This window comes from Etheostoma spectabile, chromosome 9 (assembly GCF_008692095.1).
Source record: "Etheostoma spectabile isolate EspeVRDwgs_2016 chromosome 9, UIUC_Espe_1.0, whole genome shotgun sequence".
Taxonomy (NCBI): Eukaryota; Metazoa; Chordata; class Actinopteri; order Perciformes; family Percidae; genus Etheostoma; species Etheostoma spectabile.
The window spans coordinates 7,650,103-7,673,517 of record NC_045741.1 but is presented as its reverse complement, the minus strand read 5'-3'; the positions used below and the strand labels follow the sequence as shown (position 1 = coordinate 7,673,517).

General features: G+C 43.1%; 1 protein-coding gene and 1 long non-coding RNA gene across 2 annotated transcripts in view; one reads left to right on the top strand and one right to left on the bottom strand.

Moving 5' to 3' along the window:
- Positions 1-2,458: 2,458 nt before the first annotated feature.
- igfbp3 (insulin-like growth factor binding protein 3) lies at positions 2,459-23,331 on the bottom strand. The gene is made up of 4 exons (XM_032525391.1): positions 22,600-23,331; positions 18,236-18,486; positions 16,048-16,167; positions 2,459-3,850 (listed from the first exon to the last, which is right to left on the bottom strand). The coding sequence occupies exons 1-4, from the start codon at positions 22,961-22,963 to the stop codon at positions 3,725-3,727; spliced, it is 861 nt and encodes a 286-aa protein (XP_032381282.1). The 5' UTR covers positions 22,964-23,331; the 3' UTR covers positions 2,459-3,724.
- Positions 18,263-23,415, top strand: part of LOC116695263 (uncharacterized) — a 62,364-nt gene continuing 57,211 nt past the window's right edge. The window contains exon 1 of the long non-coding RNA XR_004333399.1: positions 18,263-18,500. This is a non-coding gene — a long non-coding RNA (uncharacterized LOC116695263). The remainder of the gene's footprint in view (positions 18,501-23,415) is intronic.

Below are 23,415 nucleotides of genomic sequence, written 5' to 3'. Positions count from 1 at the left end.
GATTGCACTCAAGGACTTCAACACGGGCAAAATGTGTGTCCTGATTGCCTGCAGCAACGATGCCTACAGTAAACAATCGGCTTATTAGCTGCTGGTGACGGCACTATTCCTTCCCAGTGATATTAAAGAAAAAAAAGTCAGGGAAGAGACAAAAACGTCACAGACAGCATCTTAAAATGTTCAGTTTTTTTATTTAAAAAAGACATTAAATACAAATTATATTTTGAATCAATTCCTTTCTCAGAGAAAACAATAGCTGTGTGATTTCTACTATAGTATCATGAAAAGCTTGAATCAAAAAAAAAAGAACTCTTTAAAGGATAAACTTAAAATGAAAAACAAAATATATTTACCCGTGAACTGAGAATATTCTTAACGTGACCAGCAGGGAAAAATAATGATACAAAATAAAATAGAAAGTGACATTACAGAAGTGTGAGCCTGGCTCTGCACTAACTGCCAGAGGCGGGATGGCTGGGTGTGCATGGAGAGAAGTGAGAGGTGAGAGGTTCAATGGCCTTAAGAAGCAGTGAACTAAGATGACCAGAGACCTGAGTGCCTGACTGACAACAGATTTTGCCCGAGGCTGAAACTCGCCTGCTGGGCACTGAGCTTACAAATGACCCTGCTGAGGAACAGAAGGACAAGGTTCATTAAAAAGTAAAACATTCATTAGTGATTATATTCCCCAAAATACACTGAATCAAATAGACTTCGCTGTGCAATCGGTGAGTCATTGAATTGTTCATAAGAAAACCTAGTTTGGATCAGCTTATAATTCTTTCTTAGATAAATAATTTTTATTTTTAAGTACTGTACATGATGTCTAGTCAGACACATAGCTGGCCAGGAAATAATAATAATAATATTATATATAAAAAAGACACACTTACAAATATTAGGGAGGGAATAGCTTAAACATATTTTTATGTATGTTCCTCCCCCATACATCAAGTCTTTGAATAGATGGGATATAGCACCAACAGGTTGGTTCTAAGTTGCTGCTCTCTATTAAAGGAAGTGTACAGCCGATTTCATGCTACCAAGCTACTGGGCAAGCATTCTTTGTCGGCACTCTCTCCACTTTTCAAGTCTTTACACAGGATGTGGGAGAGCATCGGGCAGGAAGCTCCTCGGCGAGGACCCTGCCTCCTCCCTCAGACCCCCTACCACTTGTGTGAATGCATATTTGGTTCTGTGTCCACCTTGTGGAGAGTTGTTGGCATACGATCATACAAGCATTTCTCAAAAGAAACAACAACAACAACAACAACAACAAAAGAAAGTAGTTGCATTGAATGGGAACTTTCTGAGGGGTGTTTGCTAAGAATTGCTGTCAGAAGTCCTGGTGTAGCTTCGTTTTTTTTTTTTTTCATTCTCTTCTTTTTTCTCCTCCTCCCTGGGTTATTATTGTTTTCTTACAGTATCACACTGTTTCATCTGACATTACCTCTAAGGAAAGGTATGCAGATGCAGGTAGGTCCAATTGTCTTTAACTGCATGCATTGACGAGTATAGCGGCGCAGCTAAAGTGCTTTAAGTGCTTGTGCTTGAAGCATAGGGGCAGCTGGCACCTGCGGCAGGACGGGCCGGTCACACCGGGCCTCGCCCCGTTCAAACAAGCCTACACCAGGTTGCACCACTGACAGGAAGAGGACTGGAGGTGGGGCAGGGGGTGCTGGAGTGGGGACTAACAGCTCGAGTTAGTGGGTTAGAGGCGGGATCGGGTACAAAGACGAGGACACAGTTTTAAACAGGGAGTAAAGACATGTAGGATTGGGGGACCTCAGCACTGAAGCTGGATGACGGACACGGGAAAAGGAGAAGAGGACACAGGGGAGCAGGTTAGAGCGACAGTGGGACAGGGACATGGATGTGGACAGGAATAGTAGGCGGTGGGAAAAAGACAGAAGACCGACTGATGTCACTAAACTGATCCCTAAGACTGCAGGGCGGCATGTGAGCACCTCATAATAATACTCCAGCAACAATCTATCCTTTGAGTTGTAAATACTCGGGATTCAAAGCAGTTACAGTGGATTACGTTGGTCACACAAAAGTTACACAAAAAGTATCAAAACGTCCATAGAAACTTCTCAAACCACTGCAGCAGCACGACCCATACATTCCTTTTGTTGCTAAAATATGGCCGAACAAACAACTTCCATTAGTTTCTAGCGCAGTTAGCTCTTCAGCTCTTTGTCAATCGTAACTACACACAAACAGCTAACGGTGCTAGCCACAATGAACGCTGTCTTTAGTCATATTTTGGTGGTGTGATGTGCTCTGAGTTAGACTGAAATACACTTTCATGTTCTCTTCAGTGTTCAGTCTGATGTTAGCTGTTTTTTGAGGTCAGACTATTTGCGAATTAGAAGCAACTGATGTATACGCCAACTTTTTTTACTTTGTTAAAATGGAAGCTGTGGTAGCAGATGTTGGGAACAGTAACAATGTGTTTTTTTCAGATCGATTAGAGGTGTATTCCCAACCATCAATGAAAAATAGAGGTCTGGAATCAGGCTAATAGTTTGGCACATTTTACATCTTAATCCACTTCTCCGCTGTTCATCTCTTTCTTCAGTATGTTCCAACAGAGTTTCTCCAGAACAAAGCTAAACACACAACTTCCACTTCACACTCTCGCAGCCTTATAGCTCAGACTGTCTGCCAGGAGTAGTGTACTAGCCCGAATCAGACGTTTCTCTGGACGCTGGCATGCTGTTTTTGCAGGATCACCCTTCCAATGTATTGTAGCTGATGTGAATCCAAACTAACTACAGCCTCAGTCCTCCACACAGATGCTAAACATGTTAGAGTCAAATTTCAAGCTAAAAGGTAGATTTTTAGTGAAGTATTCCTTCAAACAAGGACTACAGAGGGTGAAGAGGAGGGGAGGCATGGGTAGGTTTGTTTTTAAGGCACTGAAACTGCATGGTTTGCCTCTATTCCCTTCCCGATAGCAGTGAAAGGGACAAGCCAGAGGCAGCAAGGAGGGCCCTTGGTGCTGAATAAGATCCAAAGCCCTGCCATCCCTTAATCCTTCACTTCAAATTGGACTCTGTGCCAGAGAACGTTTTTATTTTTTAAATTCTGCATTGTTTACTGGAGCATGGGCTGGGGATGGGCAGTCTGACATCTCTGAGCTTAGTAACATACAATATTTACACAAATAAACACTTTTGGGAAAGCGCACACTCACACGCCATCTTGCACAGACATGCAGCTGTGCACACGTACGTTATGCAGGTGCTCACACATAAAGACACACACACACAGACTTGCGGTTACACACTCACAGACCGACACACACACAATAGAAACGGTGGCGGTGCATTTTTTTGGGGTCACAGTCACAAACATGTCCTCTTTAAAGTGAGTGGAAAAGTCCGTCCTTCCTCTCTCTCTAAAAGAATAGTGCAGATGGTAGGATTCTCGCTTTCTTCCCCTTTTCTCTCAGCTTAATTGTTGTTTTCTTTTTAAGAAAGGTTAAAGGTTTTCTAAGCACAGGACAGATAGCTGTGATGGACAGGAGTCTTGGCCAGTTGCCCAGGCGGTGCTCTACCCCTCCCCCCATACTTCTTCTCCCCTAACTCGCCGACAGAAATGGGACCCGAAATCAAAGGTCCAGAGCCCTTCCAAATGTTTACATAAAACTACATGCACGAACAAAATTGGCTCTTTCTCTCTCTGTCTCCCTCCCCCCACCGTCCACTTGCATCCATCATTTGCTCTCCAGGTTGTAGCACTTCTTCTCGGCCTGCTCCTTTCCGTTGTAGCCGGGCAGAGGCCACCCGTATTTGTCCACACACCAGCAGTAGCCCCGCCTCCTGCCTTTGGATGGACGGCACTGCAAACAGAGGGTGAGAAAAATATTTAGTCTACTACTGTTTAGCAACTTTTACTACACACTGTGCAACAATTAACATGTTTAGCCTTCAACATTTAGGTTTTCATCTTCAGTTTAGAGACTGCAGGAAAAAACGACAAGTGGAAAGTAGCAGAGGACTTATCACGTTGAGACACATTGTGAAAACAGATTAGACACACTTTAATCAACTTTATCAACATCTGTCTATTATTATACGACTCAAACTTTCTCTGTTTGGCTTTTAGGTTTCGGATACTTGTCAGGAGGCCAAGTCATGCCTCAGCAGAACTCCCGATCACGGGGAGGAATGCCCTGATGTCGGGAGACGCCTCCTAGCTTTTATGTGCAGAAACTATCAAGAGATGAACACTGCCGATGATGCAGCTGCTCGTCTCATAAAAGATGATAATAAATGTATCAAGATCAGAGCGGGAGAGCCTCGCTCAGGGATCCACGTGCCACCAGCCTGCCGTTGTGTTTGTCCCTTCTATGGGCTGTTTACTTATCAGGCTTATGTGTACCTGACCAGTGGGGGTAAGCGATGAAAAAGTAGATTATTTTCAATAAAGAGGGGAAGGGAATGAGGAACGCACTGAGTGAGTGAGAGTGAAGGAGTGTGAAGGTAAACATGGAGTTGCTAAAATATTTGCCAAGGCCAGTTGGAGGGCTGCAAGGAATCCAATGCTGCTATTTTGGGAAACTGGCGGACACTCAAAATCATCTGGAGCTGATTATGGCCTGTGCGTGCACAAGCGCATGTGCATGCGCACATAAACACACATCAGCAAACATGTAGGCGCACACAAACAAGAGTTGTGTCTACTGTACGTATGCATACCCCCCACCTGCTTACGCACACACGCGCACACGCACACACGTATGCAGTACTATCAGATGTCCCACAAGGGGCCGGGCTTTGTAGAGTGGCAACTTTATGAGTTCCATTTGGGTTACACGTGAAACAACCCAATCAGTGGGGCCAGGCTAAACTCTGGCTCAGAATACTTCTCCTCCTACCCATCGTCCTCCCCCGGGGAGAGTGGTGAAAGAGCTGTGAGGTGACCAGCCAGAGACGATCTACGCCTGACTGTCTCGCTGCCTGTGTCTTTAGCGGTACAGTCCAAAAGTAGTGTACAGTATACACTATATGCAGAACCATAAGTATATGTACAGTATATACATGTATATTTGGCTCTGGACACCAGAACAGTATAATATAGTCACATTTTCCTGACAGGCAGCCCCTTGTGGTTGTGCAAATAATGGCACGCATACATTACATTGACTTGGAAGATGCTGGTGTCCACAGTGACTTGTGTTTTTCGCTCTCATTTGCATACATTGGGGAGCAATGTGGTTCAGTGTCATGCTCAATGAACCCCCCCCGTGGGCAGGAGGAGCCGGGAACTAAACCACCAACCAGCTTGGAAGTAGTATGAAAATAATTGCAATAAGTGCAAACAGCGAGCGTTGCATCACGTCACATACAAAGCACACACCCGATAGCCAAGATTTGATAGGACGAGAAAAAATGTGTTAAAATACCTGTTTTCTGAAGAGCTGGGAAGTAGGACAGTGGTTTATACTGACATGCACCAACTTGCGGTGACGTGTCGAGACTGGTGTGTGTGTGTTGGCTTACATTAATAACATTGATGACTTCAACACCTGAGACTGCAATGTGTGTCGTATCTACCAACAGTTAACATCAGTTTTTATAGTTTTTTTACATTCTTGCCAAGAGTTACACAAGACCGATACCACCCTCATGTGCCCCACAATGTGTGGAGCTGTATCCTGGAGACTACTTGCCCAGCTTAGCATAAAGACTGGAGGCAAGAGGAAACAGCTAGCCTGACTATTTCCAAAGTTTAAAAACATGCTTAAAGCCACCAACACATAATCCACAGTATATGATTTGTTTGCTTTAAGGTAATAATGTAATTATGCAATATGCTCGCTAGTTCCGTGGAAACAACAGAGCAGTGACTTTCTAGAGTGCACTTCTGTGCAGTTTATCTACTGCACAGAAGTGCTGGGCAGTGTTAAAGGAGTTGGTGGTGGATTTCAGGAGATCTAAACCACACGTCACCAGTCTCCATTGAAGGGGTCAATGTGGAGGGGGTCGGCACCTATAAGTACCCGCGGGTACACATGGACAATAAACTAGACTGGTCAGCCAACACGGATGCGCTACATCGCAAAGGGCAGACTCGGCTCTACTTCCTGAGGAGGCTGCGGCCATTCAATGTCTGCAGTAAGCTCCTCTGGATGTTTTACCAGTCAGTCATTGCCAGCATCCTGTTTTATGCTGTGGTGTGCTGGGGAGGCAGCATTAAGAAGAGAGATGCTGGGCGACTGAACAAGCTGGTAAAGAACGCTGGCTCTGCTGTTGGGATTGAGCTGGAGTCGCTCACAGCAACTGCAGAAAAACGGACAATCAGTACGTTGCTGGCGATCATGGACAACTACACTACACCACTACACAGCACGTTCATCAAACAGAGGAGCACGTTCAGTGGCAGACTTCTGTCACGCTCAACAGACAGGTTAAGGAGGTCCTTTGTTCCCAGGGGGGAGGGGAGAAATTGACTTTTCAGCATGAGCCTGTCTCTCTCAGCCCCCACCATCATATCACTTGTCTGCTGTACAACTGTCTAACAGGCTATATTAGTCCTCCTACACAATCATATATACAATGTGGTCATAACATCTACATCTTACATCTTATTCCCTGTTACATATTGTTCTTATTCTTAATCAGTCAGTCAGTTTATAGGTTATTATGTTTCTATTGAATAGTCATAGTTCATATTTAATGCTGCACTGCTTTCCTTTTGCACTATCACCACTGCACAGTCTACCATAGTGCCTTACCTTTTCATGGTCAGTGCATCTCTGTGAGGGATTTTGTGTGTATATGTGTTTGTTGTGTTATGGTTATCTTGCTACTGGATGCCTAAAATTTTCTTTGGGATGATTAAATTATCTATCTATCTATCTATCTATAGGTTCCATGGCACTTTATGAAGTTTATTAACATTAATATGAGTTCCCCCAGCCCTCCTATGGTCCCCCAGTGGCTAGAAATGATGATAGGTGTAAACCGGGCCCTGGGTATCCTGCTCTGCATTTGAGAAAATGAAAGCTCAGATGGGCCGATCTGGAATCTAGGAAGTCTGGGAGGTAACCTTGCCCCTTATGAGGTCATAAGGCCTTTGCTTGCCCAGAGAATTTGGCCCACCAATGAGAGAGAGACATAATGGCTTTCAAACAAGCCAAACGGCAGTTGGTCAAGGCCACACCGCCAGCCTCCACCTTAACCTTGACGCTGTTGAGGAATAAGGGCCTGTACATCTCAGCTAAACAGTGTACCTATGATGCATAAAAGGGAATACACTTTCTACACAGCTTATCAGATGTGGATGTTAACCCCCTAAAATTGAATCTGACAATCAGGACTTTAATCTCAGTCATTTTTTTTTCATCTAGATTCCAACACCCAGGAGTGCAGAGCCAAAACAAAACTCTCCTAATACTTATACACTGCATTGCAGGCGGCTGTGGAGCAACACAGAGGCAGATAGACAGACAGGCTTTAGAGTGTGACCAGGTGTCTGTTTCCGAAGTAGTCAACATCCACGTGCAGCCTGCATGATCAAAGGCAGCTTTATAGAGAGAGAGGCCTATTAAAATACCTCACCAACAACTACTGCAGCAGTCTGGGGGCTAGTACGCAGCCCAACCCGCCCTATTCTCACAAACTAACATTGAGGGATTCTTTTCCGTTTTCCTCCTACCTCGCTTTCCTCCTCCTCCTCTTCCTCCTCCTCTGTCTTACTGTTTTCTGTCTCTCTCTCTCTCTCTTCTCCTCCCTCAATTCCCTCTCACGTTGCCATCTTCGGAGTCTGCGGTCAGCTTCTATTTTAGCCCAGACCCAGTGGACGAGACTTCGGAGAGGAGCTTGACATTGTGTTCCTCTGCTCTGATTAATGATGGAGTCCTGTATGTGCCTGGTGTGTCTGTCTGCATGGGGGGTTGAAAAAGCCAAAGGGGAGGCGGAAGGGAGAGGAAGAGCAAAATGTGCATGTGTGCATTCCCCTGTTGCTTGGCTACCTTTGAATTTCCGCTCAGTCTCTCTTTCATCTGTGAACTATTAGCAGTCATCTCAAGCAATCCTCTCTTTACTGCTTCAATCTAAACACACACACACACACACACACACACACACACACACACACACACACACGCGCTGTAGGAAAATGCCAAAGACAGCCAAGCTTCCGCTGAGGACTGGATGTCACTTAACGACTACTTAACACAGATTGAAGGTTTTCAGTGTTTTGTTGCAAACTTCCTTTTTGCATTGACTTCCTTTTAAAATGCAAACTAATCCTGGCAAATTAAAGGAATAACAGGGCAACAATCTATCTGCACTCACCACCTGTGGGCTCGAAAGGTGGCTCTGATAAGTTTGTAGCTTGTGTTGATTCATGACAGCTACTTTGGATTCCAACAGTGATCCAATTTCACAGTAATAAAATGGCATAAATGCAATGAAATTTGTCAAACCATTCATGCAGCATATTTCACTTCTTCTTTATCTATTTGGTTATTCATTGTGTCCCAAACAATCATAGTTTCGCCAAAACATGGCTAAATATCCGGCGCCCATTGCTGCCAGCAGCTAGCTCTTGAAACTACACTAACCAGCTAACCATGCTAGTTACAGAAGCTGTGGTTTAACCATACATATATAAATTCAAATATATGGGTAAAAAACACAACTGAATTTGTTGCTAGCATGGTTAGCTGTTCATGTTTGTTATTCATGACCAGTTTAAGCAGACAGTCACAAATGACGATGTAAACCGCTAATTGTGTTAGCAACAAATAGAAGCTGTGTCAGGCTTATTTTGGTGAGAATTGAAACGTTTGAAAGTCCGACCCATTAATTGTTTTAAGACCCTAACCCATTGAGAGTTTAAAAAATATCATAAATGTCGTCTATTCTTCTTTTTTTATTTTATGTTTTTACATTTACTTTTGGAATCTGCTGCATCCATTTTGAATCCAAGCTAGCTACAGTTGGTGTCCTCCATGAAGAAGCAAGCAACAAACTTGCACCGTACAAACACAGTGAGGTGAGTAGTTGTTACTCGAAACATAGTTTATAACATAGTTTACCATCATAGTTTTTTGGAGGGGTATTCCTTTAAGGAATTTCTCACTGGAGTTTGCTCACTAATCCCTACACCCTGAACCACAGAGTCTGAAGCTCAGCTCGGGGGTCAGCTAAGACCTTGTGTCCCACATTCTCAGCCATGACTCTGGCCCTGCGCGGCGCACATGGCTGTCACTAAAAAAGCACATTTCATCCACCCTGCACATTCATAATGCTACCTTTATGGAGTGTGTATGCATGTGTGTTGTGCGTATGAATGCGTACTCTTGTGATGCTGGTCTTTACAGCTAATAGCAGCGCCGCTGGGCTTCACGGACATTAAAAAGAGCCTGGTCCGACCACAGGATAAACACAAGCTCATAAAATGCAGTGTGTGTGTGTGTGTGTGTGTGTGTGTGTGTAAGGGCGCACATTTATGTATTTGTGTAAAAGAGGGTGCATCTATGTGTGTTTGTGTTTTTGTGTGTGTGTGTGTGTGTGTGTGTGTGTGTGTGTGTAAGTGCATTTGGGAGTAGCTGCAGGATATTGCTTTTTCTAAAAAAAAATAATAATAGTTTAATGAGAGTCCCAGTGAATTCTACATAGGGATAATTTGTGTTTGTTTTGGAAGAATGGAGCCACACAAACTTTTAAAATAGGAGCCTAAAGAATCGATATAAGTAACGACTGGATGTGAGGACATCCTTTGAAAAGAAAGATTTACGACATTAGGTGAAGAAGAGGACACTTTTTAATTGGGAGATATTTGATCAATTATCATTTTAAAGAAAACTCACCAATGGAAAATCTGATTACGACCTAATTCATAAACAACTTACACTACAAACTTTGGTTTATTTACATATTAAAGCTTCTCTACTTTTCTCAATTTCATATTATGTTAAATTGGAGGACTTGGGGTTTCTCAACTGAAGTTGTTAATTTGGGATCTGCTAAAATGTGATGGACATTACTTTGAGACTCTATGGCCTCAAATATATATTGTTTTGACGTGTTTGCACGGTTGGGAGTATAGTGTGAACCCCTGCGTATATTATAAGATTACGACATTTACAATAAATAAACATTAAAGTAATTATTAGCTCAAGCCTAAAACGTATCGCGATGGGGGTTAGCAAACCTCAATACTAATGTATCTACCATTTTTAGAAGCTGAAACTAAATGCTTGGCCATAACTTATTCTTTGATAAGATATTTCCTGATCTTAAAATCATAACTTTTACACATTATACACTGATGCATTAAAATTTGCTAAAAGAAAAACATGTTTTGTAAAAAACTTGTTTATATTCTCAAACTGAGGTATTGACAAGGGATCATTTTGTTATCAGCACCAAAACATATTATGAAACAGCCATGGCCAAAAAAAGAAAAAAAAAAGTTTATATGAGAAGGAAGGCGAGGTGGATTAGAAATCCAGGGAGGGAACAGAACGAGGGAGAGAGACAGAGTGAAAATAGCTGTCTGGGTCACCGAAGGTTGGCCAGTTATTATAAAGCCATTGTGGTCGGTGTGTACATTTATACAGATCCTTCTGCGTCATGCTCAATAAGTCAGTCCTTATGGGCCTGGCACTGTCAGGACCGAGTGAGGGAGGAGGGATAAGGGTACACAGGCACCTGGCTCACATCCTTAACCCAAAGCCTCCTCCTCCTTCTCCTCCTCCTCTTCCTCTCAACACACACACTAAACTCTGTAAAGAGTACACAGAGAGATGCAGACACTGTCGTCCCATTCACAACCCTCTGCGGGGTGATTCCTGGCCAAACAAGAAGGGAAAAGCCAGGTGGGCGGAAGGACAGGATGGACAGAATGATGGAGAGGGCAGGCAGAACAAAAGACGGGTGGATCACTGTAGGCAGGGCACAATGGGGGTAATGATGGGTGGGCGAAACGATGAATAAGAGAGAGAGCCAAGGAGTGACAGCGAGAGAGAGGAAAAGTGAGAGTGTGAGACTTTGAGGGGTGTAATGAGTGGGTCAGTGTTAGGCATGCATGGCCTGAACTGGGATACTGGGCCAATTCATATAACTGCTGCTAAAAATAGGTTTCTCTGTAGCCGGGTTAGGGCTAACACTGCTCGACCTTCTCCTAGAGTGCTGGGGCACTCATATTACCAGCAACATACACACTGGAAACCACACACATACATGCTTGTGACTTTTTCCCCGTGATAGCTGACCCTTAAACAATATTATAATCCTAATCAATCAATCACAACTCACTGTAGACGTGAAAAAGTGGTTGTTCAAATTTTGTCTATAGATTCCAATGGATTCCAATAGTGACAAGAATTCTCAGAGTAAAAGTGTCAGACAATTTTCTGCAACTTCAAGTCAACCAGGTCCACTTCACAAAGCAATCGATCCGGTGTGCGGCGGTGAGGCAGTCTACAGGATTTCACAGAGGGCTTTTCAACCCGTCTTTGAGCTATAAGCGTGTATCCCTTCATGGTACAAACCATTTTGTTTGAGCGTACCCTTCACTACCCTCTTCACTAGGGTTGTAACCGAAATAACACAGTGCCAGGGGTTCTCTACCATTATAAGGAGTAGGCGCAGCACCCAAGCTTTTTTGGGCAATACATGCCAACCTTACACCAAACAACTTTTCAAGCGATTCCAACAAAATCAAACATGTTTGAAGTCTTAATAGCAAATTTCCTATTTCCATTGTCTAAACTATAGTAATACTATAACTAAAAACTCAGTGACATCATGGCTAGGGCTCCTCACGATATGAGGAAAATATCTAATTGCAATATTTTGACTGATATTTCAATTACGATATTGGAGGGAATGATCATTTGTGTGTCATTATTCTCATTTTCATTAAAAAATATAAAAAAAATAATAATGATTGAAGTGTGATTTTTTTGTGAGGATCTTCAGTCTGTAGGATACGATTTGTTGGCCGGGATGTCTCTGAAGCCCCACAGTACTTTATTTTAGAATGGTTTGACACATACATACAAGTTTTGTCTTTAAGCTTTTTGAATGTTATTTATTTATTACGTCCTCTAGCTTTTCCAACGTTTTAGACACAGATTTGGTAATCAAGACGTAAAGTAATAAGGTAATAATAATAGTCAAAATGATGTAAAATTGCATTTTTGTTTTAATTGAAAAACCGTGAACATTTTCCTGATGGAGAAACCCTAAACCCTTGCCAAATCCGTGCACCTAAGTCTTCCACACGCCCAGAAAAAACAGAGTCAAGCGTGATTTATGGTTGTGTGGAGGCTCGACGCAGAGCTTTTGCTGTAGTCTACATAAGTGGCCTGTTGTTTATACAACTGTGTGTTGCTGTCAGCTTTGATCTCTTTGAGAGAATAGCAGGGCCGGCGTGTGTGTGCGTGGGGAGCGTGTGGTAGAGAAAGTGAGAGAGCGATGGTGATTATCTTCGGCGCGAGTGCCGACTCTAGAGTCATAGTGAGAGAAACAAAGTGTCTCCCCTGTGCTTTCTGACCACGGTGGGAAATCTGCAGCAGGAGAAGTTAACCCTCTCCTTTTCATGTTGTTGATGGAGATGAAGAACGGGAAATGAGTCGCCACCAAGTTACAGCAGAGCAGTGTGCGTCGCTGCGACATGTAGTTACATACACCTTTCATACCCAGATTGAGAAAAAAAAATACTATTTGTTTGGTTTTGCTTGCAGCCAATCACTGCAAGCCTCTTTGAGTTGATGCGACGGACCACCGGTTCTCATTACCAACTCATTAAATACTGACACTCTCAGTGTCAGACAGAGACGCAAAAATCACCCTTTAGCGTTGCGGTTATTAGTCATTCTAATAAAATAGTGTTGACATCGCTGTCAAGGCAACCCAAAAAAAAGGGGGAATTGTGCATGTGTGGGATGAGTCGGTTTTCAGGTATGCAGTAGGTCTATTTGCATGTCTGCAGGTGTGTGTGTGTGTGTGTGTGTGTGTGTGTGTGTGTGTGCGTGTAAAGCATATGATATACACCAGGCATAGCAGCAGCTTGACTACTTTAAGATGATGTAGTATTACGAGTAACAACGGTTTTGAGTAGTGTGAAAGACTGAAATCCGTGCGAGGAGGTTGGTTGGGGTGGTAGATGGTTGAAACAACACAGGACTTTCACCCAGCAGATGGGATGTCCCGTTATTGTCCCGCGTGTCAGTGAAACGTACATTATATAACCCCACTCACAACCTTTTCCTAAACCCAATTATCCCGTTCTAGTGCTGCATGTCAGTTAAACGTACACTTTTTAAATTACGGCAAATTGGTCCTGATCAAAAGCATCAAAAAGTGACGCCAAATGTCCCGACCGAGCACGTCGTAACATGACGGCAAAAAGAAAACCCCACTGTGTCTGACTGAGGCGGTAAAGGAGACTTTCTGCATCAGTAACAAACGCCAAAAGCCCTTGACCGAGCAGGTACACACTACGGACAGCAAGAAGTAAGTGCAAGTACATTCGCGTTAACTAAGCCAAACTACACAGAGCCATATGAAAGTGCAACTGTAAGTTCACATCATTCACATGATGGGTATTGAAGGAAGTAGTACATTTTTAAACGATACCCAGCACTAGACTTCTCCTACTCCTCCACAATGTCTCAGTTTGCTCAGTATATTCAAACCGTCATTGTCTCCCAAAACATGGCAGAATAAAAGCGAGCAGAGTTCGCAGCTTTACGACTCACTAAGCCAACATAGTCTCAAGAGCCAAATGTGAAGAGCTGCAAATAACAGCAGTGTGTGTTCAGTCATATTTGGGCAACATTCTGAGCAGCATAGTATGCAAATTATGCTGCAGGAGTGGTTTCACAAGTTTCTATAATCATTTTGATCCCTTTTTTCTGCTGTGAAAACCTATCACCACTGGAATCAATTGTAACCGACATGAATGTAAGCTGACCACAGTCGCTTTCCTTTTCCAGGAATCCAGAAATCTTTTAGGAACTCTGGAACTTTTTCTGTATTTCCACCAGCTGAACCTGTTTCCAGTGCTTGTTACTGCTTACCAAAAGTCCTCCTTTCTGGAGTTAGTCCTTCTGGTGGCTTTACAACTATCTGGGCAGAGTCTGCAGTGCTGCAGTATGATCACACGCTGGTCTCCCTAATCAAACACAAGCCTTAAAACTGCTTCAACGTCTGTATTTATTCAAAGCAAAAGCTTGACAAAAATGCTTGACAAGAAATGTCTGTTGCTAACATCACCATGTGGAGTAGGGATGGGATTAAAACGGAAGTAATGTAGATGAATTCCGGATATATTCATGGTATAGCCAAAAAACAAGCAAAAGATTTACACATCTGCAAGTTTTACAGTATGACTCTATGTTATTGTTTCTTTGTGTGTGAAAACCGTTACCGTTATCTAATCCGTTATCAGGAACGCACAAAAGGAACTTATGTATGATTCTTATTTTACTTCCTTTACTTTCTGGAACTACTTGGCTCAAAAGCTGTGTTAGTTTCCAGTTCAATTCCTAATTGCTATTTGGTGCATGAGGTCCATATGAAAGATGACACTACGTATCAGCTTTCACCAGCCACCTTTCAACAGTTCCTGAGTATTTGTTATTAAAAGATTGTGGGTGAAGTATCACTTTAAGATACTAACCCAGCTTGTGTACCGTGTGTATGGTTATGCCCCTTTTTCCTCTGCTCAGTCCTTCACCCATCCACCCATCCACCCCCTCACCCCCCCTTGCTCCCTTCTTTTCACAGTATTGTCACCCTAGACGGTTCACACGGTCTCCTCTTTGCTGTGTTTCCGGTCATAAATCTCTGCAACACACCGTGAAGGCACATCCCTTCAGATGGATTTAACACAACACCCTGCCCTCTGAGAAAAGGGCGACAAGGGCTGGCACACTGCTGTACACACACACACACACAGACACACACACACACACACACACACACACACACACACACACACACACACACAGAAGAGAATTGACACTTTCCTGGTATGTATTTTTTGATAAAATCCAGGAAAAGAACAAGGAAGAGTCTGATTGTAATAAAAGTAACAAAACCCCACTTTGGAGACTTTGGGGAAAGAGTGAGGTAAGAATCTGACAGGATAATGTGTGTGTGTGTGTGTGTGTGTGTGTGTGTGTGTGTGTGTGTGTGTGTGTCTTTGTTATGGCTCGAGTTGGTCTCTGACTCATGGTGCGTGGGGTGGGTGGGGGGGTTGATGACTAATGTGTTTCTCAGAACAGGCTCTAGCTCAGTGGAATCCCACCGATAAGGTTCCCAAACTTGGGAAATAAGACGGTGGTATTTATTTGACATGCTGTATGTCTCAGCAATGCCCCACCACACCTCCCATCCATCCTTCACAGACTCCTCTCAAAGGCTTTCAAGTTCGGCACATCACCCACCAAACAACTTCAAATTAATTTTAGCTTCCTCGTTTTTTCCCCGTCTTACAAATGAGCAGGCCATGGGTGGCCCGACCCTGCTGCACCACGGACAAGAAAAACTAAACCAGTGACAGCCTGTTTGTTTTTTTTACCTCACCAACAGCACCCCACACCTACACACCCTCACCAAAACTACAGCCATCAAACAAGCGCCATACATACACTCCCCTGTCGCCACATCTACCGTGCCACACACACTCCCAGACCACATTCTTACATCCATACCCCCCACACTCTCCCACACCACAAACACACCTGACCGACTTCGTTTCCTGTGAGGCATGAGTCAGACGGCTGCAGTGCATTTACTGGAGTAAAACATGGTTATTAGCCATTCTGATAATATAGTGTTGATGTGGCCGTCAAGGCAACCCGAGCTGCAAAAAAAAGGGGGCATTGTGCATGTGTGGGTGGGTGGGATGAGTCGGTGTTCAGGTATGCAGTGGGTCTATTTGCATGTCCGCAGGTGTGTGTGGGTGTGTGTGTGTGTGTGTGTGTGTGTGTGTGAGAGAGTGTGTTTAAGTGTGTAAGACAGGGTCTGAGAGAAACAGAGAGATGAAACAGCAGGGAGAGCCATTCACCTGTTTTTTCTTGTAGAAGCCCTTTCTGTCACAGTTGGGTATGCGGAAGCCTCTTGGGTTGAGCACGTTGCTGATTTTAAGACCGCTCAGGATGCTCTCCATCTCCCGCCGACACGGCCCCTAGCAACACGGCAAACACACCCGGGCAACGGCAGTGTTACACACTCATTCTTACACAATCACAAACATGAAGAACATGAGCAGTGTTCCTGCAATTATAGAAGTTTGTTGTGAAACGTTGACTTCCTGAACCCTAAATGTCCTATTAACCTTTCACTTTAGTTAAAGTTAAGAAGAAAAATAATTTCCCCACTCTGTATGATAACATATTTTTAGTATCTCCTTGTTCAACACATGTTTTAAGCTGTATGATGCCGATATTAAAATATATACTACAACTAAAAATGGCCATCCTTTTCATGGCTGCATCAAAATCTTAAACGTCTTAAACATTTTTTATGTAAAAGTCTGGAAAATATAAACGTTTTTCTGTAAATGTGAACACTGCTTGTCTGAACAGCAGTGAGTTGACGTGATGTTACAGTAGGTCCAGGTTGAAGAGGTTATGTCCAAAAATGAGACATAAACTTTCTGGAAAAAGTAGTACCTTCTTTTACAAAATGACCAAAATGATGTTTGATGTGATAGTACAGTATATAACTTAATGGTACCCTGTGGAGTGTTTGACCACAAATTGCTCTGCAGAGCAGTGTTTTGTTGAAAGATTTCCTATACTGTTTGTATCTTGTGTTTTTTCTGCACATGCACGAGGCTGAACGCACACCACCTACCACAGGTTGACAGTGATATTCTTGCCAACTGCATCCATATGTCATGAAGAGCGAGCAATGTGTAAGATTTGATTCCAGTAAACTGCCTCGGCAGTTGATTTAAATGATGAGTCATCCCCCTTTACCAGCCTTGCTAATCAGTGAGTAGAGTCTTTGGTTGAATTTAAAAAAAAGCCTTGGCCCTTGCCACTGATTCACATAGGAATTGCAACAACAGCCAGGGACCTTTGCTGCATGTTATTCCCCATCTTGCTATCCCCTGACTTCCTGTAATTTCTCTTGTATCAGTTTTCTAACACGGGCATTGAATGTAAAAGTTGCAGACGGCTGTCTCTTCATGGCATAAGCTGATGATGCATATCAACAGAAGTGGATGGTAATACAATAAATACAAAAACAAGATAATAAAGTAGGCAGTAATAAAACATGGCTGAGCCGCTGGTGCTTTGGAAATGTGTTATGAGATAGAAAATGTACTCAATATGCTTGTTTTATTTCATATGGCTGCCTGACATTTGTTCTAGCACAGCCTTGAAACACAAGGCTATGTGGTGCTGAATGTATTAAAGTGTCTTTAGAATTAAGGGTATCTTTGAGTAGGTGTTTGAATATAATAACACTTTCAACTTCAATAGCAGAGGTTCATAAAGACTTAACTGGTTAACAAATAACTGTGACACACAGTGCAGTGCAAGGGTTATCGTTATTATTTTTTGTCCGACAAGACAAACACTTGAGGCTGCACTGGGTACACGTCAGTCCGAACAGGTAAAATGTTGTTTAATTAAAACTATTTTTTCACCGGTTGTCTGGTTCATAATGTAACTAGCTACATTTTTGAAACACTATTGGTTGCGAATTTTTCAAAAGATAAATATTGCGTCCAAAATACCAGGTATTGTTAGCTAAAGTGCTAACTAGCTAGCAAACACAACTGCTTTCAGCTAGCAAACAACCTAGCAAGCTAACGATAATTAACTGCTCAGTGACTCTTCTGTTCTCTTTTGTGCGTAACACATATAATGCGAAGTATTTATGTTTTCAAAAGGCCAACATTATCAATCTTAAATATAATTTTGTCCAATGATAAATATTGTGAACAAAATGCAAATAGATTGAGAGGTAACCGGAAGTAAACTAGCTAGCTAGCTAAGAAAAAAAAAACTAGCAAGCTAGCTGTCCCTGATCTTCATACGTGGTTGGCAGCACACACACACACACACACACACACACACACACACACACACACACACACACACACACACACACACACACACACACACACACACACACACACACATATTTCACAGTCAACAGATGTGTTTATGAACCATTTGCCAGTTGCTGTTTTTTTACACTGCTAACAGAAATATCAATGCCTTTAGGGTGTGACTTACATACTCGGTCTCCCTCTTGTTCTCCAGGGAGAAGTTGTGCATGTCCATATTGGCTCCTCCTGACACCGATTCCACCTTGTAGCCCTGAGTCTTCCTGTTCTGATCTTTCTGGATCAACTTGTTGTGCAGCGGAGGTCTGGTGTCCATCGACCCCCGACTGTGCCCACCCTTCACGGTCGCCAGTCCAGGCAACACTGTCATCGTCGCGGTCACGTTGGCACAGTCTTCTTCTATAAGATTTCCAGCGTTATCTGAAGATGTAAAGGTAAGTCATCGGTTTTAAAATGCTCCATATACTTATTAAACAAAGCCGAAGTTAGTTTAGATTCATAGATTGAGATAAATGTGGACATTTGGTGGCTGATTCTCATATATATATACATATTCTCATATGTATATAGTAATTTGCAGTGTAGTAGTGGAAAACTTCATATCTTACTAAAAGCCTCAAGGCAAAGGCAGGTTTGTCACTTTTTCTCAAAAAAACCCAAAACAAAACACTTAACTTTGGACTAGATTGGGGTCCAGAGACTGCTTATATACTATCATCTGTTTGTTTTTATCTGGACTATAAATCTTCCCATTGCACACAGTGCTTAAACTACTTTAACAACTATTTTGTATGTGTGTCTATGTTTTTGTGTTCATTGTTTATTCTTATTAATGTTTAATACGTTTGTTTGTGTACGTGTGCACCAATCACTAAGGCAAATCTGAACACAGGAAAAGCAGTGGGATCCACCTTTTTTCACAAAAAGAGTTTTACAAATCTGAAACTGTGCACAGTCTCTGGAGACTAATTGCTAATCTAGTGCAGATTTGACAATTGTAAGTAGGGCTGGGTGGAAATCTTCTGTCCCGATGTACAGTAGATCATTTGATATCTCGATAACGATCACGGTATAACATGTTTTTCTGGTAATACAATAAATAGATAGATAAATTGCCTTCGTGAAATAACCGCACGATAAAGCCTTTTTTTGTACACTGTGAATTAAATACTTGACAAATGGAAAATACTCAGTATCTACCTGTGAGTCCAAACAAATTAATGAAGACGTTGTTAAAGAATCACAACGTAAAGCGTGCAAATTATGTTAAATATCGCAGTAAAGTAGTTCATCTGCTGGTTATTTGAAAGAAAACATGTACCTTTTAGACATTTTTTGTTTTTACGATTTATTGTCAATCACCCAGTCCTAAGTGTAGGCCTAAGTATTGCTTAGTGGTTTTTAAGTTAGACCTGATCTTTATTGATACAGAAGAAACTGTAAAATCACCATCTTTTTAAACAAAAAAGGTTTCACAAATCCTAAAATAGGTTTTTAACAGCCTCAAGGCTTTTATTTCGATATCTTTAAATAACACCTTTTTGCAACTGCATGTGGTGCAAACACTGGAAATCAGCTCCTAAATATTATCATTTATTTTCCTGTAACTTACATCTTAACCTCAGAATCCGAAGTAATGAATCAGGAGCCGACTTAAACATTGTAGAGTTGTTTTAGTTTACTATTATGAACATTTTGAGCATTGCCTGCTTTCCTTAATCCAACTGAGAACTCTTGACTGCCTCAGAGATGCTCGCTTAAAAGAGACAAAATAAAGTTAGCTCATTGCGTTGTGGGCTGTTTGGAGCCAGAGCTGAAGCCAAGTAATTAACAGAAACATGACGATTTCAAATCCACAAATTTCCACAGCATGCAGACCAAGAGATAGTCACAGAGAGGAACTGAGTGTAAACAAGACTTTTTAAGGACGCTGTGAAGAAGAACATGTTGTGTATGTGTTTATATGTGTGTGGGGGGGCGGGGATAAGGGATTGGGGCTAAAAGAAGAGGAGGTTAGGGTAGTATGAGGTAAAGTGGTAGATGAGGGAGCAGCTATATTAATAGCCTGTGGTGCTGGCAAAGATTCCTGTCAAATCTTTAAAGACAGAGTTGGGACCATTGGACCAAGAGGAAAAGGGGGGGGGGGGCTCCAAACACTCCTCCCTAATATAGGAGAGATACCAAACTACCCGCCATGTGCCACCCGGTTGGCCACACAACGCCACAGTCGGAGGAGCTAACTGAGCTTGGAGACGTCCCGAAGAGGCAGAGGGACGATGGGAACACACATGCAGCGGCTGACACACACCCGAACACAGTTTTAATCCGTTAACTCAAAGCAGATTTTGTGTTCGAGAGCTGCGGTGAGGGCGGCGGACGGGCATGTAGGGGTGTAGCTCATGTGGGCAGGCAGGCTGGCAGCCCACCCTTTCTCCGTGACCACCTGATCAATTAGTGACGTGGTGGGGCTCCACAGACTCCCAGGCTCTCCAGAACTTGGGACAACAACATAGATGTCAACAACAGCATCAACTGGAGCACGACAGTGTCACAAACCAACAGATGATCTTTGACCTGATACAGCCTCCACACGGTTTTTCTGAACTCTGCAAAAAAATATCCATAAATGTCCATAATCATGGACAGAAATAAGGAGTCATTTTTAAGATTCCTGCAAGCATTAATTTTTATTGTCAATATGAACTTTTATATAACCTTTCTAGGACGTCTGGGGCGTTTTGGATAAACACATTACGCAATTTGTTTGTATAATGGCACAGGGGTAAACAGCACAAACTGCGGTGAGGAGAGCTTGTTAATGTCTGGGAGGAGAGACTGCTCTGGAACTGAGGGTGGTGGAGGAAACCACGGGGCTGCATTTACACACTCTGTCCAGCAGGGGCGCTTGGGGTAATTTCCCACATTTTCTTTCCCATATCCAATAGTGGAGATATTGAGAAAAATATGCCGTGATAGCTGTCACACTAATACTGTTTATTGTGTTCTGCTTTACAAGACCGCAGTGATGTGCTATAAGATGGATTTTTATAATTAAATAATGTTATTATTGTCCTAAATCAAAATTGCAAATAGTGATAAACACATGTAAACTTATACAGGATTAGAGAATGAGAAGTAAAGAGAGAAATGTACAGTTGTGTGTGTGCATGCTGGTGGGTGTGTGTGCGTGTGTGTGTGTGTGTGTGTGTGTGTGTGTGTGTGTGTGTGTGTGTGTGTGTGTGTGTGTGTGTGTGTGTGACAAAGTGCTTGCACACCACACATTACTGTGGCCAAACCAAATAACCAGGAAGATAAAAAACACACACAGAGGCTCCTGGAGGCCTGACGTCAGCAGTGCCTAAACACACAACAGTGTGTATTCACATGTAGGTGACATGTGTGCCGTGTCACCAGTGTGAGCAGCATGCATCCATTCACACAAAACACCATGCAGATATAAGGTCTCTCAATATTAGCAGAGACACTAGCATGCAATGAGGAAATATGCAGTTTGGGCTCATTGATAATGACATGTGAGTGTGTGTTTGACTGTGTGTTGGTTGCTTATAGGGAATTCAGAGAAATGGACCCCAACCACCACCCCCTCCTTTGCCACACACCCGAGATGTTTTGTCCCATATCCTGGACCAGGAAAGCACCAGCACATATTTTCATGCTGTGTACAAAAATCCATGAGCTTTACTTGAAGGAAAATAAGGACATTACAGATGACAAGGACATGGTCTGTGCTCAGCCTCAGCTAAATACTGTATACTTACAGTATGTATGTGGCATTCCTTAACTATTGGTTTGAGGGAGCCAGGCTGTGTGTGTGTGTGTGTGTGTGTGTGTGTGTGTGTGTGTGTGTGTGTGTGTGTGTGTGTGTGTGTGTGTGTGTGCGTGCGTGCGTGCGTAAGGGAGAAGGAGAGAAGGAGCCGTGTTGTCATCTTCTTAAAAGAAACGATCTGCAACCCCTAAACGACGATCTTTTAATTCTTTAAATTGAATTTCGTTTGGCGCATATAATGGTCCAAAGCTAAGTGCGCACATGAAAAAAAGTGGCCGTCTGGTGGGAAAGCAACGATTAACTGCTGCGTAGACTTTCAACCCATAGCTGGTGTTATCCACTCAAACTTTCAGAAGCCTATATGATATTTGGGGATTTACATAACGAACACATCACTGTGCAATGTCAAGCCTGCCCTCCAAAACCTCACGACTAAAATGGTGTTTTACATTGTGACAGGTTGCAAAACAGCCCACTAAATCCATTACATGCGTATGTTTGTTTGTGAATTATATCTCCAGTTGATCAGTCTAAGCATCTTTATCTCATCCATTATAGATAGACTAGGCTACGCACTTAATCGTTTTTCCCCCAACGAGCAGAGAACTCCCGGGACCTGGTCAGCACAGCGCAACACCTCACATGGGACAGCGCCTGTAAGCCCCTAAATAACAACACACGCACAAAAAAAGCAATACAATCATCTACAAGACATTATAAGCGCAAATAAAAACCCCGCGTCTTACCTTGTTTTTGCACCGGTATGAGAAGGCTGTTGAGTTTTTTGGCCGCGGCGCTGGAGCACACTCCCCGTCCCTCCAACAGAGCTTGCAGGGGTCGGCTTTCCCCCGGCCGGTGCTGGCAGGTCAAGCCGGAGCCACAGCGCGCCGTGTACACTCCACACGCCAGTCCCTCACCGAGGGCGCACGTCATGCAGCAGCCGCAGCCGGGCTCCCTCACTCGCTCCACGCAGTCCTTCGGCAGTGGCTTACACTGCAGGAGCGCCCCAGCCTCGCACGGCTCGCATCGGACCACCGGCCCAACGGTGCCGGCGAGCCGGGTGAACGCAGCCAGCGCGGCGGCGAGACAAAGCACGCAGAGACCGGACATTCTGCCGATTAAGCTGGTCACAAAGGGACAGAATGTGAGTTGTCACGTAAGCTTAAGGGGACTCTCTGTGACACAGCGAGCCGGCTAGCCTTCTCCATCTGTATTTTCTTTTACGCAAAGTTCTCGTTTTATACAGGCGGAAAAAGAGCCAACAAGTCACACCCTCCTCCGTATGAATAATGTAAACGGAGAGCCCCGATATGAGGGACCGCAACATCCAGTCTGAAGAGAGAGCTGCTCATACGTTCAACCCTTTTAATCCTTTATTATAATGTACTCCTGATTGATTATCTTTCATGCCCAGCCTATTCTGACAAAGAAAAAGCAAAGGTGTTTGTTGTTTCATCTGGAAATGTGGCCTCTTGTCAAAGACAGGCAGGTGAAGTAAGCTGCAGATGGCATGTAGCATGACTGTGTTGGTTGTATTCACTTTCAAAAGTATTCATATTTCT

Excerpts from the sequence above, each read along its gene's own strand:
- igfbp3 (XM_032525391.1), bottom strand. The coding sequence starts at position 22,963 with ATGTCCGGTCTCTGCGTGCTTTGTCTCGCCGCCGCGCTGGCTGCGTTC. Across the intron at positions 18,487-22,599 it reads CATACCGGTGCAAAAACAAG|ATAACGCTGGAAATCTTATA; the intron begins GTAAGACGCGGG and ends TTACATCTTCAG. Across the intron at positions 16,168-18,235 it reads ACAAGAGGGAGACCGAGTAT|GGGCCGTGTCGGCGGGAGAT; the intron begins GTAAGTCACACC and ends CCGTGTTGCTAG.